This window comes from Ambystoma mexicanum, chromosome 3p (assembly GCF_040938575.1).
Source record: "Ambystoma mexicanum isolate Mex_15411 chromosome 3p, UKY_AmexF1_1, whole genome shotgun sequence".
Taxonomy (NCBI): domain Eukaryota; kingdom Metazoa; phylum Chordata; class Amphibia; order Caudata; family Ambystomatidae; genus Ambystoma; species Ambystoma mexicanum.
Genome location: NC_090925.1, coordinates 113,113,237 through 113,132,919, shown reverse-complemented (window position 1 = coordinate 113,132,919; position 19,683 = coordinate 113,113,237). Strand labels below are relative to the sequence as shown.

The 19,683-nt window shown below is 47.6% G+C and overlaps 1 protein-coding gene across 3 annotated transcripts in view; it reads left to right on the top strand.

Moving 5' to 3' along the window:
- LOC138580139 (myosin light polypeptide 6-like) overlaps positions 1–18,976 on the top strand; it is a 32,827-nt gene extending 13,851 nt beyond the window's left edge. For all 3 annotated transcript variants that reach the window (XM_069650455.1, XM_069650454.1, XM_069650453.1), the window contains exons 4-6: positions 246–419; positions 1,458–1,535; positions 18,646–18,976. In XM_069650455.1, the coding sequence (XP_069506556.1) occupies positions 246–419; positions 1,458–1,535; positions 18,646–18,674 (281 nt within the window). In that variant the 3' untranslated portion in view covers positions 18,675–18,976. The remainder of the gene's footprint in view (positions 1–245; positions 420–1,457; positions 1,536–18,645) is intronic.
- Positions 18,977–19,683: the final 707 nt, after the last annotated feature.

Here is a 19,683-nt window from a genome sequence, read left to right as displayed (position 1 = left end):
TTGACTCCAAAACCTGTTTTAGTTCTTACCCTCCCTCAATGTGGTTTCAGTAGCAAACTGGTCTTTGCTGGTGCATTCCTCAACACCAGCATTTTCTGAGGGTATACGGTTTCTTCTCAAGTGGGTGTCTTTGCTGGCATTCACCTTCCCACTGCCTCACCTATGCATAGTTGTGGATTCATTGCCTCATTAGCATTGCCTAGCCAACGTAGCGCCTTGTTTCTAAACTCTCCTTTCCCTTCTAGAGCTGAACACCAACCTGCTCGGCTTTGACCAGTTCCTGCCCATGTTGCAGACTGTCGCCAAGAACAAAGACCAGGGTACTTTTGATGACTACGTGGAGGGTCTGCGGGTCTTTGATAAGGAGGGCAACGGCACAGTGATGGGTGCTGAGCTGCGGCATGTGCTGGTGTCGCTGGGTAAGTATAGCTGTGAAGGACAATGGGTTGATGGGGTTGGTTGTGGGTGTTGTGCAGAGTTGAAACACGATTCAGGCTCCACAGCGTGCTTGCATGCTCCTAGTCTGACTTTGTCATTGCGATTTGAACTTGATGGTAGACTGGGAAGGCGTTCCAAGATGACGGTGGATGGCAGCATGGGTAGGTTTTTAACTCTGGCTTATGACCATTCAGTTGGCTATTTGCTTCTGGGTTTGTGTCCTTTCACTTGGCTGCTAAAATTTTCAGGTTATACAAGGGCAATACTATTACAGATGGGTGGGTGATTGGGGATGTGGGAAGGAACATACAGCCTTTAAGTATTTGGCTTCTTACCTACCCAGACTGCCCATTGCCATACTAACCCCTATGAGCGTTCTACCATCCTGGGGATCTTTCAGCTCGCTGTGTCACTCTGTAGCATCAGACGATGGGCTTTTATGGGGCTAGCATTGCTTTTTCTAATCCATGTTCTGAAAGGTAATGACTGAATTACAGCTGTAAATCAGCTCCAGGTTTAATAAAAATCTTGCCCAAGCGTGCCTTCAGCCAAGTTTTATTGATGAGCAATGGGTCCTTGCACTGAAAGAAAACCAGCATTGGGGAAAGCCAACCGTTCTGGCTCTTCTTATAGGTGTTATTTGCCAGGCACTGCATCATAAGCCCAGTTATTTGCACCTTTTTGCCACCGTTGGTCATCTTGCAAATGCCTGTTGCATGCCTAAACATAACGACTGTTGTGAAGGAGCAGATCACTGCTTCAGTCTTCACTGTGACTTCTTGCGCAGCCTGTGATTTTGTGTCCTTTCCTGTGGGTGATGGGCTGCTTCAGAAAAGCCGCTGTTGGAAGTGGAATGGCAAGTTTACCAGAGGGCACTGAATGGGTATGAAGTGTGCCCCCCCCCCCTTTTGGGCCTGATCCTTCAGACCATAATTGGAGCACATCCGGTTGTCAATGATGCTGGATGGAGGTAGAACTAGTGCTGTGCGTTGGCTTTCAGCTGTCCTTCTTTGGTGCAGGTGAGAAAATGACTGAGGAGGAAGTGGAGACTCTCCTGTCTGGGCACGAAGATGCAAACGGCTGTGTCAATTACGAAGGTGAGTTTGATCCAGGCTTCATTATTTGTACAGTCTTAATATGGGCTGGAACAAAGGGGTGGGAGTCTCGGTCAGGGGTTCATTCTCAGCAGTGCCTGGGAACCAATGCACCCTTTTAATTAAGGTCTTGGAATTACAGGCCCTTACATCAATAAACCAAACGAGATCCATTTAACCATCTTGCTGTTCCCGATGGGGTCGTAAAGCATTGTATGTGTACTCAAGTAGTGTCTGGTACAGGTCAGTGAGGTCTGCTCTGGTTCTTTGGAGTAGTCTGATGGTTGCACATTCGGGGTGTGTTGGTGTGTGTTCTGTTGGTAGAATGGTAACATGCCTGTGTGCCTCAGCATGCTGCAGCTAATCAAGCAGATCTGAAACATGTTTCCTTGCTGATTGAAGTTGGCAAATAGGAGGAGGGATAAGAGGGTGTCTAACTGGTTCCCCCTACCCCACCTGAGCAGAGACAGCAGCTCAGTGAGGGTTGTGTAAGAAGAATGCATGGCGTGCCCTATGAGGAGTGCACTGGGACCCCACTAAAGGGCACATGTGGAGAATGTGATGCCCGGTGGCATCTATACATATTGGAGAAGTGTTTGGAGTGGTGGGAGATTCTTGTACATGCATTTCTTAATTGAGGCAATGGATGTGGCAAGGTGGACAATCTAATGTCTTGTGTTTAACCATGTCTCTTCCTTTCCCACAGCATTTATCAGACATATCATGTCTGCTTGATGGGCTCCGGGGTATGAATCACTCTGCCTTCTTACTTTCTCAGTTTACGCTCTTCCCTTCTCCCTGTTCATTCCTTTTAGCATGTCTCTGCATGGAGCTGACCTGCAGGAAATCTTCTAGCAATGTAGCGACGACCCATCAATGCTACATAAATTGGTGTTCAGCGAATGCAGATGTAGATCTACCAGTCAGAATCAGTGATTACCTGAGCTGTTTGCTACGCTAACTTTAGGGACGGGGTTTGCAGTGAGTGACTAGTAGTCCAAAATGAGTGATGGGACTTCACGTTTATAACATTTTCCCAGCATCCAACGCACTCTTCTCATTTTTGTGCTGCTCAGTGCAGTTGGTGACACCTGGTTTTGCAGTGTTTAAACTGACCTGTGTGGAGGAGGTCCAATAACCCGTGCATCTGTTCATTTTGGACCCATCACATAGCAATAGCTCATTCCTTTTCCCCCCCAGAAATATGTAGAATGAGTCTTGCTTTGTTTTTGGCATAAAAAGGCCGCAGAGTTATTTTCCACAATATCATAAAAACCACACTGCACACATTAGTGGAAATCACTCAGAAGATGTGGCGACTGCTCCGTGACCAACTAACCGGCTTCCCCCCCCTTTTCTTCCAAAGAGTCCAGAGTAGTCCCAAATCTCCCAACCCTTTGCGTCCAAGCCTCTCCTGCCCCTGCAGGTGCTTCTGGGCGGGGAGAGTGCCGTTTCCTTGGGGGAAGCTGAGCCCTTGTTGTTCCCGCCCCCCCCAGACGCCCCTGCCGCTTAGGCTCCCAAGGTGCGCTGGTCTGCGAAGAGCGAAGACCCTTCCGGCTTTCTCCTGGCTCCTCCGAAGTCTGTCTCTTGTGTTTGGTTGCCCAAACACTGCCACGCCACAGGTGGGTTACAGCCCACCGTGGCTCCCCCTGCTCCTCCTCTTACATTTCAAGGATTTTTGTGCAGAGGTTCCAGTAGAAAAGCTCCATCACTGATGGTGACAAGTGCACCCCATCCTTGAGAAAATATTCTGGGGATTTCAAATTAATCAGGCCGTGCCTGATCTGCCCAAAGCCCCTGCAAAATTTAGCCATTGCACAATTTAGCTTCCGCCGGGACCTCTCCACAGCCGTGTGATTATCCGCGCCTCTCCATTCTTTCCTCAGAATTATCTCTGACCAGATGATTTCGGTATCCCCCAGTTAACCCGCCAGATCCTGTAATGAGAACATCATTTCCCGCATAAGTTCCCCCATCCCCAGGCTGGTCAGATTGTTACCTCCTCAATGATTAACCAAAATGTCAGGCTTTTGCTGTTTCCCCAGCAATCTGTGCCCATTTCATTCCTGGCACCCCGTGCCACCCAATCCTGAACTTGCCGGCCGTCAATTCCTCCTGTTCCACCGTCCAGCTTGCCCCCGCCCTAGACAAATGAATGTCCTACTACCCAGACCCATCTCCTTCTCTGGGCTGGTGCTAGTGGAGAGAGAAGGCGGCATGTCAACTTTAAAGTTTTTCAGGCCTGACATACCTCTTAAAACACCTAGACTTCCATCTCCCAATCTGCTTAATTACCACTTCCCCCCCATGCCCATGGCTGCGGCTGACGTGGCTGCCCCAATCCGGAATGAGTGTGTCCTGAACACTCCCTTTGTTTCCCCAATTTCCTCCAGTGTCATTTCCATCACCCTTCTGAATTGGAAGCGGCTGAGTGCTGACCCATCCTGGCGGATGATAAGCGGAGCACCCCCAGCCGATGGCGGTCTTAGCCTGAGGAAGCCCGACATGGCCCTGACTGGGCAAACTGCTATCCGGGATGGGACAAAGGGTCACTGTGCACCCTTTGCCCTCCTGGCCCGTTTTTGATCTTTTTAACCACAACGCCACTTGTACACCTGAACAATGTACATCTTGCAACTGTAAAAACCCCGCACCCTTAGCCCCTTTGTTCTCTGGCACTAGTTCACTCACCCTGAATGCCCCAAAGAATGCTAAGGTGAAAGCTGCTTTGAACAATGCTACTTCAAAACCCCCGTTGGCAGACTTCCTCCAGGCATCCTTCCAGTTTTTGAAGCTTGACTATGTCTATCGGCCTTCTCTCATCACTCTCTGGTATTCTTTGCTTAACCCAGCCCTTCATGGCCATAACAATGTAGTGTTCCTTTGTAGGGTCACCTTTCCCCTCTAGTTGGAATAATGGGCGATGGCGGCCAGGTGGTAGACCATCCATGACCTGGTTCTCCCTTCCCGCCAGCCTCAACCCACAAAGGCCCTCACTGGTAGCTCCCTCTGACCTTCCCCTAGCGCCTCCTGCTTGAAGGCCAAGTACCGCTCCCAGCAAGCCTTGTGTCTACTTGCCGTGCCTGGTGCTAGCGCCGTGTGAATCAAGGAACTCGGATTGCCCCAATCATGTCCCACCACCGAGTTTCGAACGGGGTCATCACCCTCTCTGCTCCCGGGCAACTCCCTCTGAATTTTTTTCCACTGTAAACGAGAGAGAGCATCAGCAGCCGTATTTTTGACCCGCGGTATATGTCTTGCTCGCACCTCGATATTGAGCTCCAGCATGCATTTGTTGAGCTCCCTTAGCAACCGCAACACCCTTGTGTTGCTAGCCGATCCGTAATTTATGATCTGGACTACTGCCAGGTTGTCGGACCAGTGCAATACCTTATTGTTCTTCAGCTGCTCCCCCCCACAGTTTAAACGCAATCACAATGGGGAAGAGCTCCAGCAGCGTGATGTCTCTGGTGATACCCTGCTGATGCCACTCAGTTAGCCATGCCATGCCACACCATTTGGTGTGCAGAATTGCTCCAAACCCCAGGGCCCCTGATTAATCTGTGAACAGCCTGAGCCTGTCATTGCTATTCCAATCCCCTCTCCACAAAAGTACCCCATTGAATTTGTCCAAAAATGTGTCCCACATGGCCAGGTACTCCCATACTTCACCACCCCCCCCCCCCAGCCTGACATGCTGGGCTGCATGTTGAAACCCCACCGTTTTGAGTTCTCTACTCCTTTCGAATGCCCTGCCTACCGGATAACTTTCCCTGCGAAATTGAGGTTACCTGCCAGCGCCTGGAGTTCCTTCAAGGTAGCCTTATTCTTACCCCTTAAATCTTTGATGGTTTCCTTCAATTTCACCGCTATGTCCTGAGGGAACCTGCACTCCCCTTTTACAGTGTCAATTTCAATCCCTAAAAACGTCAGACAGATCACTGGTCCCACAGTTTTCTCTCCGGCTAGCGGGACCCCCATTACCTTCATCAGCCTCGGAAATGTACTCATGAACCCCCCACACTCTTTGGCCCCCTTTTTGCCAATAAACAGAAAATCAACTAGGTAATGTACCACCACCCCTTCTCCACACTCCTGTTTGACCGCAAACTCTAGGAAGGTGCTAAAAGCTTCAAAATATGCACAGGAAATGGCACACCCCATAGGTAAGCATTTATCATAATACTGTTCCTGCACCTTGAAACCAAACAAGTGCTGACTATCTTCGTGAATGGGCAACAACCGAAATGCCGACTCAGTGTCAGCCTTCCCCATAAGGGCTCCCCTCCCGGCGGCCGTCACAACCTCCACTGTGTCCTCAAAAGATGAATAATGCACTCAGCAATGCCATCGTTAACAGACTCCCCTTCAGGAAAGGAGAGGTGGTATATCAGGTGAAATTGTCCCTCTTTCTTCTTAGGGACCAGTCCTAAAGGCGACACTACCAAATCTGCCATTGGTGGCTCTTTGAATGGGCCTGCCACTCTGCCCAACCTGACCTCTTTGGCCACTTTTAGCGCCTCTACCTCTGGCATCCCTAGTGCTGACCGCAGGTTGAGCGCCTCCTTGCCCCCTTTGACTTTTGCGCAAGGGATTTTGAACCCCCACCTGAAACCTTCCCACAATAACTTTGCATCCCCAACATTGTGATAAGTATTGATAAGTATTCAACCAAGGAGTCATAGCTTGTAGGTTAACCGGGGTTGGCAGCCCAATTTTAATCACACTTTTACATATCTGGTGGTGAGGCGCCTTTAGCATGCTGTGGTTAACTTCATTTCCTCTTGACCTTGTCCTTTGATAGGGGGCTGCTCCTACGTTTTCCCTTGCTGGTTGAGGAGCCGTGCTCTCCGGCACCTCTACCCCGTGGGCGTTTAAAGCGGCATGTTTTGCCAAAGGTGCAACCCCCCGTCTGCATTAACCCTCCAGCAATCAGCTTGCTCCCCTTGGTAGCTGGCCCTGCTGTTCCAAGAGGAGTACCCGCGAAAGGGCGCCCTCCCTCGACGGGTATACCCACCCCTGTCCCTCCAGACCTGAGGCTTCTCCCATGGGGATTTCTCACCCCCTTCCCCTGCTGGCACCATTTTATCCAAAAAACCTCCCATGTCCATTTCATCCCAAGACAAGGCCGGCCATACCTGCATTCTCAACCTGAAACCACGATCCTATTGCAACCAACCTTCACCCCCATGCTTCAAATACAGCTCACGGATATACTGTTCATATGCCATCATTGCTAGTGCTTCCTGTGGGTATTTCTCCATCATGATTGACGTATACACTTTGAAGGCCTTTAGCCAGTTATGAATTGATGCTTCCACTTTGGGCTTCTCTCTGTCCTTCTTCTCCTTCTCTTTCTCTGATAAATCTTTCAACCCTTCACCCAGAGGTTCCATCCCCACAAAATCCAGGATCTCCACAAATTCTTTTCTCCCCACCCTCTCCTTGATGGCCCCTGGTATGTGCCATGAAAAAGAGCTTACTGCTAACCTGACTGGTGCAAAACCTGGCATTGGCCTTCCATACCACGTCATAATGGGTCCCCACATCCCTTCCTGTCCCCCATTGGCAATGGCGACCGCTGGCACCCCTGGGCCCGACGCCCCTTGCCCCCACCAGGTGGGTGCCTGAGCCACCCCTGTTGGTGCCAACCCTTCTTGGGCTGCTGCAATGACCCCCTTATGTGATCAGAATTGGCCAATGTATTGGGCTGTTGCCCTTGAGAAAACTGTGCTGTATTAACGCTGCCTACGGTGTCTGCTGTGGTCACTGCATTGGCCTATTGTCCATGAGCAAACTGTGCCATCCCCCCAGGAAATGCATTGAGGTAGGAGCCCGCCCACTGGTTTACACCCCCCCGGAACCAGGTTGCTGGGAGGATTCCCTACCTCATAACCCCAAAGCCCCGTCACCCCTGGACCCAAAGACACCCCCCCCCCTCTGTGTCACTGCTGCCCCGCTTGCCATCTGGTTAAAGGCATTGACATTTCCACTCAATAATTGCCCGTTGCCCCCATTCCCTCAGGCTTGCATACATTGCATTATTATACCTTTCACAGCCTCCAAGGTTGCGGGCCCTTCTTCCCTCGCAGCCACCGGTCTGGTTGCACCCGTGCTGGGTGAGCCTTGGTTCCTTAGTGCTTCCACAGATGTAGGTGCCGGTACGGCTACAACCTCCTGTGTCTTTCCCTTGCCCCAGTTGCCCTGTTTTTTTTGCAGTTCTTGGATTGTTCTTTGCTTGCCTTGGCCTTCTGGGTCATAACTCTTTTTCTCTTCCCTGTTGGTTCTTCCTCTTCCTCCCCCAGTTCTTCTCCTTCCAGGTCCTGGGGTTCCTCACTGTCCTGGAACATCAATGGGGAGTCAGGCCTCTGACTGGGCCATGGCTGCTCCCCTTGCGGTATCGGGGCCTCCATCCAGTTTGGGCCGTGTTTGCCCGCTGCCCATTTGGCCATGGCCATGAATTCCTCCAAGTCCATGACTGTGGGAGGCAGGTTTCCGGGCTTTGTCAGTGTTATCGGGCAAACTCTTCCCTCTATGTCCTGCCCGTTTGCGCCTAGATAGTCCTTGTTGCCCTGTGCTTATACCTCTGGCCCCTGTTCGTGGGAGCTGGTGCCCGGGTGGTCTGCGCTGGATATGTGCAGGAGTCCTCTGTGTGCGCACCGCCTTGGTGCTGCCTGCGTGGGGCGGGCTTTCCTTGCCGTGCACAGCTACCTTCAGTCTACCGCTGTGAGACTGGCAGCGTGGAGCGTGCCGCGGGCGAGGCGGGATCCTTTCCCTTGTTGTGAGCCCGTGATGCTCACTGGTCCCCCTGCCCGTCGAGCGCTCACCTTCCTGGGCACTCGGGCCTCCCTCGAAGCTCCTCAGCCTGCTCCGGTCCCTCGATGCTCCTCGGTCTGCTCCGGTCCCGCGGCGGATGAATCTTGCTACGTCCTCTTCTCTCTTTGCCTCCGGTGCTCAGCTCCGCTCCGAGGTCGGTCCTTCAGCTGAGCTCCGCTGCCATCCCCTTCCGATGCCTGCTCTGGTCCCGCGGCCGGTTCAGCAGCTGGGCTCCTCTTCCACCGACTCACCACCTGCAAAGTGCATCCTCGATCCCGCGGCGGTAGGTCAGCAGGTTTTCCAGCTAACGCCCGCTTTTCGCTGCTCTGGCCCTCTTGTTGGCAGCTGCTTCCGCGCACTCCAGATATCCAAACGAAATCCTCTCCTGATGGCGGGCGGGCGTCCTTCTGCTGAGGCTGGATGCTGCCTGCAGTAAGGAGCCCGCCTGTTATAAAGGGGGTAGCCCCTCCCCTCTCCTTTGTTGCCCTTTGCAGGCTTTTCCTTCTTTCGCCGCGCTTTTGGCCGGCACCTCCCCTTTGTCCCAAGAGGGGGAAGACAGGAGGAGGACACTGCCCGGGTTATCGGGGGTGCCTCCTCCATTTTGTTGGGGGCTGTTCGTCGTCACTGGCATGGCCACTGACCCTAGGCTGTCCCGTTTCCTCGCCATGGAAAATGGGTGGCTTTTTTTTTTTTTGTTTACTTGATCAGCAAGGTGCGACTTTGTTAGCGTAATGAAACCCATGGACTCTTCTGCAGTAGTCTTCTGTCAGTCTCTCCCGTAACATCATAATCCTTTAGTGTAACCCTATGCATTGTGCTAATTTCTGCTGTGGCCAACTCGCAGTAGTGCAGTGTTCAGCCAGTACCGCGCATGGCTGCTCTGAATTGCCTGCTCTGTCACTTGGCCCATCACTATGGCAATGCCCAGTGGCTTCCACTCTCTGGTCAATGGTGATTAGTTTCTTTGTAGAGCTCAACTGTCCCTAGCACACGTTTGGTAAGAGCCATTCACTACAGCTTATCGGGGACATGGCTCCAAAATGACTATCCGCCCCTATTCGTCACATGTGATTATTGCATTTTCATCACACTCTTCAGTGTATAGCGGTTTGCTAGTTACATTAACTCGGAGTGGTGTGCATTAAGGGCACACTGATGGTCTTGTGGCTTTGGCTTAATAGAAGCTTTCACCAAACAATGGAAGCATTATAGACCACCTTTATTGACTAGTAAAGATATTTACTCATGCAGCCTTTGCTTGTTTTCTTCTTTTTTGTTGCCCAGTCGCTGACTGCCAGTTTTTACCACTTCTAGTGCCCCTTGTGAAATTAGCCAATTTCTATACGTTCTTCTCCCTCTCCAAAGTCTAGTGCTGCTGAACTCTAGTCTGCGCAAGGAAAGCATGCCCCTCTTTTACATATTGCTTGATGGGCACTGCATTTTTTGGGTACATGGTATCCTTTTTCAGTTGGCTTTTGAGTCAGAACACATGACTTAGTTATGTAGGTTGGCAGGATGAAAGGAGGCGACCTTCTGCATGTGCATTGAACACTATCCCCTAACTCTTAGACTAAGTGGAAATGGACCATAAGAAGCAATGCAGTGCATCTCCCTTCAGAGACCTCGAGGGACACCCTCTGCTCCCTTCTATAGCTGACTTAACATTCCTCTGTTTCTGCACCCAACTCTCGGATGGGCTGTGCCTTTCCGTGCCATGCCATCATCTGTGCTGTTAACAAATGCCCTGCCCTCCCATCCTGCCTGCTATTGAAGACTGGCCTGTCTCTGTGCTCTCCCTGCCAGCCCTGCTGTCGAATATGCACGAGCCTTCTGCAGACAACTGAGATGCTATACTGTAGGCTGTTAGCTAGAGCTGTAGAAGCAAACCTTCCTTTTTGCAGTGCTGCGCCTGGAAGGGAACATGCTTTCATGACGTAGGGAAATGTGTGGGCTTTGATGGGGGAGAGGTTCCCATAACTATAGGCACGCATCTGATCCTAAAGGTCTTTGGATTGTGGTGCAAAAACAAAACGTGCTTATTTGCCACTTTTCTGAAATGTTTTCTGGTAGTTTTCCAATCCTTGTTCTGAAAAAGGGACTGCAGGTGTATGTCTGAGGAAAATATACCTGCACTTGGAGTCTCAGAAGAGATTTATAAGTGGCGGAGTCCGGACGTAGAGTCTTGGGTCCAGTGTTGTCTGAGGACTGCCTACGGTCCACACAGTCCTTTCTATGGTGATTGCCTTTGCTTGTTAAAATCTCCCAACAACCGCTGAGCGGCCGTGGAGTCCGGACGTAGAGTCTTAGGGTCTTCGGGCTCATCGGCGCCACAGACTTTCATGGCTGTATTAACAACTTGGTGATATCAATCTTATTGGATTTTGGGAGAATCAGGACTTTGTGAACAGATGATCGGAGCGCCCTTATTTTTTCAAACTAACTGCAAAATGGCGAATGCATTGGGCCCCTGGACAAGGCGGAGAGGGAAAGCCAACATGAATCCTTTGGTGCCAGGTCGAAAGCCTGTCCAGCAGACGTCTATTGAATTTTCGTTTCAAAATCACTGCAGAAGATTCCTTATGAGGCGATGGCTGACCTGTGTACAAAACAAAAGGCAAGCCCCGCTGCTAATATTGTTTCATCTTTAACGTTAGCAACACTACAATTCTGGCCCCTGCAACACCTGCTTTAAATATCAGCCCAAATGCATACCCTGCCCCCCCTCCCCCCAACGAAAAAATGTACTTACACTGGGAGATTTTCTCCCCTACACTGCAGGCCGCCACAAACCAACTGACACACCTCATCTACCCTGCACGATAAATCGGATGAAGAACCACCCCGTTCGCCGCCGCCGGTAAAATGACAGTGACAAAGCTCACCTTGCGGGAACCGCAGGATGCGGTGCAACACCACGAGGAAACTCCGGCAAGGGTGCCCGACTGGGTCTCGGCTAGTACCGAGGACCCTGTGATGCAAGACAGTCCCAGGAATGGATCGGAGCAAATCCAGCAGACACCTGGCGAACAGCAGCCTTTGGACGGCTCCAGGAGCGTCGGGAGCCCGGATCCACTGGAGGGTCCAGCGACTGATACTTGTACTGTTAGCAAGGGAGATCTACCGACACTGGGGGGAAAAAAACACGCTTCCTATATCTGTCTGTGAGAAGGATACAGTAATTGATGCTCACCTAATTCCTGACTGCACTGATAAGCCCGGCACACCGACTGAGAGGTATGTTAAAGGAAAGAACAAGCCTTGCGTGCACAGAAACTGTGGATGCATTTACACGCAAGAAAGGTAAACAAAGAAATACAATCGGATTCTTATCAACCATCGGTGCACATTAGACTTGCTTGTCCCTCTCTCATGGAAATTGACTCACTGATGAGTATCCATGAAAAAAAACGAGAGAGGAAGCTGCACTGCTAGACACGAAGAAGCGGGGCCAATGCTTCACCTCCACGCCACTCAACAAACATAAGGAGGATAAGAACTTTATTTCTGTGTCGAAGCTTAGCTCTAAACCAAAATAAAAGCTATGAGCAAGAAGCTGGCTGTCATCAGCCAGAGATGAAGCAAGAGCAGCAAACTTGCACAATAATAAGTCCCTATGCGAACAGCCTGACGGGCATAATGTATATCGCGTCCCAACAACGATGCTTGACCTGCAAAACCTGCTAATGGCAACATCATAATCGCTAATACCTTTTCTAAAATTGCATGAAGCCAATGTAGATGCCATTAAATGTCAAGCTACTCTCATTGCGCTAATGCATGCAAAACTAATCCATATTGAAAACTTTATTTTACAATTCCAACAACGGTTGGAAATGGAAGTTGAAATGAGCCGTATGTGGCAAACTAGACTTGCAGATATAGCCAGTGCCGACCGTGCAGATAGAACACACACAACGGCAGCTATGATGACATTAATGAAAGAGATCACAAAGCCATCATCCATAACCAATGAAACCAAAAGTACCACAATACGTGACCAGCCACAGTCGGAGATTCAACCTGGTGAAGCATCAATTTTGCTATTGGAGCCGTTACAAACCCAAACGAAGTTGTGAATATAGCTGAAAATAAGTCCATGTGGTAAGAGAACGACAAACTTTGACATCTTTTCCCCAGCAAAAGATCCTATGAAAATAAACTTGAAAGGGAAAGCGAAAAACCCAAAGACGTCAGACAGGATCCCGTGCTTTCTTAAGGAACTTAACTCTTCCACAAGGACAGCCGAAATGTCCACAAGACAAATGTAAGAAAACAATCATAAAATCAGAGATGCCCATCAGTGACTCATCAGATTGAGCCACCGAGAGATTCGTGATAATCCCCTCATGATGAAGAAGCAAGACAATTGGCAGAACTGATGAACCTCTCAATATAAAGTGAGGACCTAGCTACCTGTGAGTCTGAGCAGGAGATGAATCCAAATGACCACACTGTATATTCCATTGCTATGACCACACTGTATATTCCATTGCTATCGAACTCTCATGCAAAGTCCTTTCCGAAGATGAGTTGGTATGCTCGATAAAGAACACTAAAACACCAAACCGCGGAAAAGAACAAGAGCATACAAAGCAAAGAGACTACTTCACAGCGATCTAACAGAGCAAAAAACAGGAATGGAGCCTCATCATGTACCAACAAATTGATGTATGCACATTTGATAGCTCCTACCTTCATAGATCCTAGGATAATGCAGGAAATATTTGATGTCCCTCTCACATTACTAAAATATGAGTGATTCAGTGATCCTAAATCGATCAAATATATTACGCCTATTCAATGTCATCCCTGAATTAAAGGATATTCACCCACAGGATCTAAAATTAGTCAGATTTGTAGATCGAGTTGCTCAATATAGTTGACATTGAATTTTTCAACCAGGACATAATGCACAAGATAACAAAGATGGCGAAGCTAGCATATCTGGGCTTCCATTGTGCACCTGTGGAACGGCAGCCGTTAAAACAGAGCAATTCAGTACAACTTAAAACACCAGAAGCAAAAGAATAAAAGCTCTGTAATCTCCATCTGATCAGATGAGTATGGTTTCTCCAGATAGTGAAGAATCGTCTTACTGGTTGAATGAAGACAGATCTGATAGATACCAAAAACTCTATACCAGACGAAATCATGCAAGTTCTCCACATAAGGAGAGAAATGACTAACTCTGATATAGATGCCCGAAGTACTGCGTCATATTTATAACTATCATGGAAGAGGCCAAATGTCATGGGTACCAGGCATGTAGTCGGGGCAAGCTGGGTGGAGGCTTGGCAGGCCTGGCATAGGCACACAAAAAACCAATAGCAGATACCTTCTTTTAATTCCTTCCTGGTGTTTGTAGTAACTTACTGGTTACCACTTCCTGTTGCCAAACAGGAAGTGCATGAAGGTCCATGAGCTCTCTAGTGTTCGGGTGTGGCTGGCTATATAAGCCACACCCTAGATTCTTCCAGTGCTTCGTGTTGCTTCTGTAAGATGCATCAGCAACACTCTCAACCTGCTCCTGCTTACCTGCTCCGGATCATCCTGCTTCTGCTTACCTGCTCCGGATCAACCTCTGTGCTTTCTCCAAGCCGCAGCTTTCCCCGGACACGAGGTGAAATCTACACCGGCACCTGTAAGCACAAAGAAGAACTTTCATTAGTGCCCTCGCTCCAGTAACGCTGCGCATACTCACCGAATCTTCTTGCCACGCTGGAATCTAGGTTCGTAGCCCGAGTACCCAAACTCCTGCAAAAGAAAGGAGAGACATTACTTACTGCGCTCGCTCCAATAACTCTATGCATACTTACTGAAGCCTCTGTGCATACTTACCGGACCTCCAAGGCTCTCCAGTAGCGCTGAACCCAGCACTCCATAATCCACTCCTGCAAACAAAAGGAGAGATTATTTGGTGCGCTCGAACCTATATCGCCACGCATACCTACCGGCGGTTCTGAGTTCTACACACAGCGCTACTCACCCAAGATACCTTTGGCAAAATGAAGACAATTCGGACAAATCGGGACTCTCAAAATCCACCACGCAACGTTCGCCGTTTGGAAAGGACTTTCTTGCTAGCGAAGAAACTAGCACATGGAACACTCTGCCTCGCTGTGAAGACATAGAACAGCGTGTGGCATCGGAACCCGGCAAACAGACATTGGCATCATCCCCACAAGTGTAGGCCTGTGACTCCCATAGACTCGCGACCCTGCGTATGCAGGATGGAGTGCACACCACACTAAAAACCAAGGTGTTCCTACGGGTGAAACTGAGAACTCTGGGTCGAGGAGGCTCATCCATCGCTCCTGCAGAGACAGGCGAGTGTGACACCAATCTACTTTGGACTATTTGCTTGTGGAATACACGGGCATCTTTTTCTACAAGTGGCCCCAGAATTGGTGAGGAGTCACATAATTTGCCTTCAAGAAACGTGGCTAACAGAACCAATTTGCAACGGCTTTACTGTTTACATGAATCCAGCAGTTCACCAGACTAAAGACAGGCCATCATCAGGTATACTGATCCTGATAAATATTGACTCAGTCTGGACGGCAATAGCCTCCACCAATTTGAATCCATGGGCCCAATACATGATACTGCAGAGGATGGATTCGCAGAAAACCTCTAGTAAGATCACCGCAGAAGATACCTGATTGGGTATTTTTAACATATATTGGAACCCGCTGGCGATCAATGAGGAAAGATTCTTGGATACAGTTCTTACTGTGATTGACTCACTTTCAGCCAGACATCGACACATTGAGTTTATTATTTGCGAAGACCTGAACATTCATATTTTTGACACACAAGGTAATCCACTGAATCAAATGGAACTAACCTCAAGGGCAAGTACATGGAAGAAAGAAATGGCTTTAAGAAAGATGACCAGTGCAGGGAATCCTCAAGGTGCAAGTAAGCAAATCATCCCTACTTGGATGCGTTGTGCGTCTAAGGCTGTACTTGATTTTTTTAATTTTTTTTTTTTTATATAAATATTAATCAAGACCCAGATTACAATGGAGAAGAGCGATCATCAAATACAAACTCTCACATGGTCCGGCGCAGGTCACCAACGACGCAAACTAAAAACTACCCAAGAACTAGGCTTCGAATCAAGCCGTTTTAACTGGAAAATCTGTCGGAACAGTATCAACAAACCCAGATGGAAGGGCTTGACAAAATAAATTATGGATAGCTTCTTGACCCATACCAACAAAGTAAAGAGCAATCCGATAGTACATACCCATCAGTTCAATTCACAAATAAAGGGGAAAAAAAACTACGTAAACTCCTGAGAAGGTTGCGAAAGAATAATACTGAAGACAATCTAAATCAAATGAGATCCGCACCAACAATATCAAACTGGGCAAAAATGACGAAGTACATTATACCAACAAGATGCAGAAAAAATCCTTGATGCTCTCAATCGGAACACTCGCGAGCTTTGGAGTTTGTTGAACCCAACGCACAGTAGTCCACATCACCTTATACAGAATGTACCAGAACAAACATGGAGAGAACATTTCACTGCCCTACACTGCAAAAGACCAGGTATGACAGATAGTAGCGCGATAAATAAAGAGAAATGGAAGGTGACTTGGAATAAAGAAGACCTAGTAAAGATCATCAAGCACCTGAGCAACTCACGCGCCCCTGGTCTGGATGGCCTAAGGAATGAAACTTTAAAGCAAGCTCCAGAAGTCTGGTCCGACATGATTAATCAATCTGCATAATCAAATCCCAAAGTCCTGGAAGAACGCTAGTTAATTCCCGTTTAAACAAGGCAACAAAGATCCGGTCCATTATAGACCCATTGCCCTGCTCGATCCTCTGGGAAAAATCTTTGGGTCCATTCTTGCTATATTTGAGTACAAAGATACGGGTGAGATTGACTAAGGAGTCCAAACCGCATTCATTGAAACCTGGAATGGATTAAAATAGGGTTGCCCGCTGGCGGCAACACTCTTTGATCTCTACACCGCTGACTTTGAAGATGAGATGACGTCAATGACTCTAAATCCACCAATAATTAATTCCACTGCGTTACCAGTGATGTATGCGGATGATATTGTCTTACTGGACAAAACATCTCGGGGACTCCAACTCCATCTCAAACTGATGGGGGAGTACATGGAATGCAACAAGCTAAAAGTTAACATCGTAAAAACTAAAATCGTGTCGCTGACCTGTGTGAAAAAAGTGAAGATGCCGTCTTTACATATAAAAGGAACGCCGTTAACCGCAGTCGCAACACTAAATTTGATCAACCAGTCCTCAGATGGAAAAGAATGGGCAGCCCATCTGCTGATCAAGATGCACTCGCTTGCACGGCAAGGAAGCGTTCTGCATGGAAAATTTGGGAAATTTTCATTTAAACCAATTCTAGCCTTCTATAGAAATAAAGTTGTACCGTGTCTAACTTATGGAAGTGAAACGCTGATTAACCTCTTACCTTCGGTATGGTCAAAAATGGAAGCCATCTTTCGGAGGAAATTCGAGATGCTACCAACTTCCTTCCTGATTACAAGAATAAGATTTGAGGTTGCAACACAACCCTTGACCTCGATTGTATGCTGGAAGAAAATTGACCTATTCCGCAAAGTTACGAGCGAGGATGTGATTCCAGCTATTGACATCTTAAGAACAAAGATGTCATCTGTTCCAAAGCTTTGTCTGAGTGGAAGGTACAGATCGCAGTGATCCTAAATAATGAGGAAATATCAGTTGAAATGCTAATCGGCCACAAGAAGCAAAGTGGAAAATCATGCGCAATGACCGGTTAAAGAAAATGAATGAAAAATCTAACATGCAAACTAGACGTTGGAGCTTTGAACCAACTACCAAATTATTTGAGGATCTTTCCGGACAAAACCATCAGGAACCTCTATCTGAAAACGTCTGAACATCACCTACAAGATCCAGCCTAGCGATTACAAAACAAATACTTAAACTTCCCAACAATACTGCAGATTTTCACATCATCATGGAACGTCCTGAGCTACAAACAGATGTCTGTAGAAATTATTTTAAGATCAATCACACAAGCTCTGGTGCTGAAATTAGATGGGCTCAGATCCTCTTAGGACATGACAAGAACCTGATATATTCTGGAACAAAATGAGAAGGGCTGAGACCCTGGCTGGGTGAATAGACCATATTCATTTGAAATGGTTCTTAATGAAATAATGTGATAAGATTTAGAAAATGAAAAGTTTCTTTTGTAAACTACATCATTTTAAATAAAAAAATAGTGGCTCTGACAGCCTATCAAAGTATTGTAAAAGTATGAGCCTTAAGATCCTACATCCCATTGCTACATGTGGGAGCGTGGTTTTGGGGGGGGGCAGGCACTCTTTATTCTTATTTTTTATATATAAACGTTCGTTTCGGAGGGGCGGTACTATGTACAGCACTTTTTCATAGATCAACATAACTACCACATTTACACTGTCACTATTTCTTGTGAGCCAAATTCGTCATATTCCGAATAAGTGTCGGACCCGGGAGTGCAAAAAAACAGCAATAGACTGAATTCATACAATACATATCCTAGTTAATTGGTCATACAAAAACAACAAATCACATAAAATGTTGGACATCAGGTAAACATTGAGGCATAGTAGGCATCTGTGTGCCAATGCGCTACATTAAAAACCTAGGATGTGTTTAAGGGGTGTAGGTTCAATCACCAGATGGCACACTCCCATCCCCATAGATGCACAACGGGACCACAGGCCTGTGAGTAGTTGGTTCCCATTAAATAGTGACATTGTAAATGCAGTGATAATATTGTTGATCTATGAGGTGTTGTGCATAGCACTTGTTCCTGATCTTCATAGTAATTCCAGGAACCCTGGTGTAGTGTAGTTTAAAGGGAGGTAGCAGAGCTACATTTTCTACAGCTTTGTTGCTGCAGGAGGTTTTCTATATGCCCACCGACTAGAGTTGTGTATGACTACTGTCTCTGCTAGAGTGAAGGGTCACTAGGTGATCTGGGAGCTAACTGCATCTGACACCTTTAACTCTCAGACTTTCAAATGACCGAACTGCTCTGTGTTGCAATAGTCATTTTTTGTATTATTGAGAAGACTTGTGACTGAGAGAGAGATTGTGGTGGTGAGGGATCAGATTGGCTTGACATGGGCCAAAATTGTTGCTAAGCCACAGTTCTGAGAAGTCTGGGTATCCTTCTCCTGAGTCGTCATGGGAGCCTGTTCACCACCTGGTCCAAACCTTGATGCTCTGTTGCTCATTGGTCCCTCCTAACTGTCTCCCTTTCTCTCCTCAGAACTGGTCCGGACGGTGTTTAATGGTTAAATCAGCAGCTGCTGGATCTCCTGGAGTTGACTTACCCACCAATTTCAAACACGCGTTTTGTTTGGTTCAGTGCATTTCTCAACTGCTGAGCACCTCCCACCAACACAAGTTATCAAGACTGGTTTCGGATGCTGCATCAACACACTGCTCTTGCGCCAACTGCTCCTTTGGTCTCTCTGGAATGCATTGACAATTGTAGCCCTGTTGTGTGCACAGGCTGCAGAGAACTATGTATGGGGACATCTGGTTTCTTGTACCTGTTGCTAGGTTTGCTGTAATAAAGGCAACAATTTCACATCGCCTGACTTGTGTTTTGTATGGTTTGTAAGCAAGGGTGTGATGGTAGGACTCAGTGTGGTGGGGGCTCTGCATGTAGAACAAATATTGTTTCATATAGCACCTATTCATCCCAGCTGTAATTCCCCTTTTGATCACACTGTTGAACCTCTTTCATTCCATTCTGTCGGACAGTATAAGGCTGTGATCTTGTGCTTTACTCCTGCTTTATTTAGGAATTCCATACAAACTCCTTAAACCTAAATTGGACCCTATTGTCAGTCTTCAATATTGAAGGGGGTGCCCCCCGTTCCTCATGAAATATTTTACTTCGAAATTGCACTACACAATTGACTGTGCCATCACCGGACCACCACACATGGCCGTTTGATGTGATAATCCATAAGAACAAAGATGAACCAGCCTTTGTACGCTTCATTGTCCAACTGTCCAATGATGTCGAAGGCAAGTTTAGTTGATGGAATCATTGTTGGTTGGAGAGGAGTTTCAGTGCACACGTGAGATCTATCACTCAACACATGGTCACGTAAGGAAGGTATGGTATCAAAAGTACAACCAACACAATGCAGTACAGTTCACAGGTGTTTATTGAACTTGAAACCATATCTAAACCCAACTCTAAAGATGGGACCAAGCTACGACCATAATATAATAAAGCAGTCCTTTTCTAGTCTTGTCAAAATAAATGGCCTATACTAAAAAGAAAAAGAAA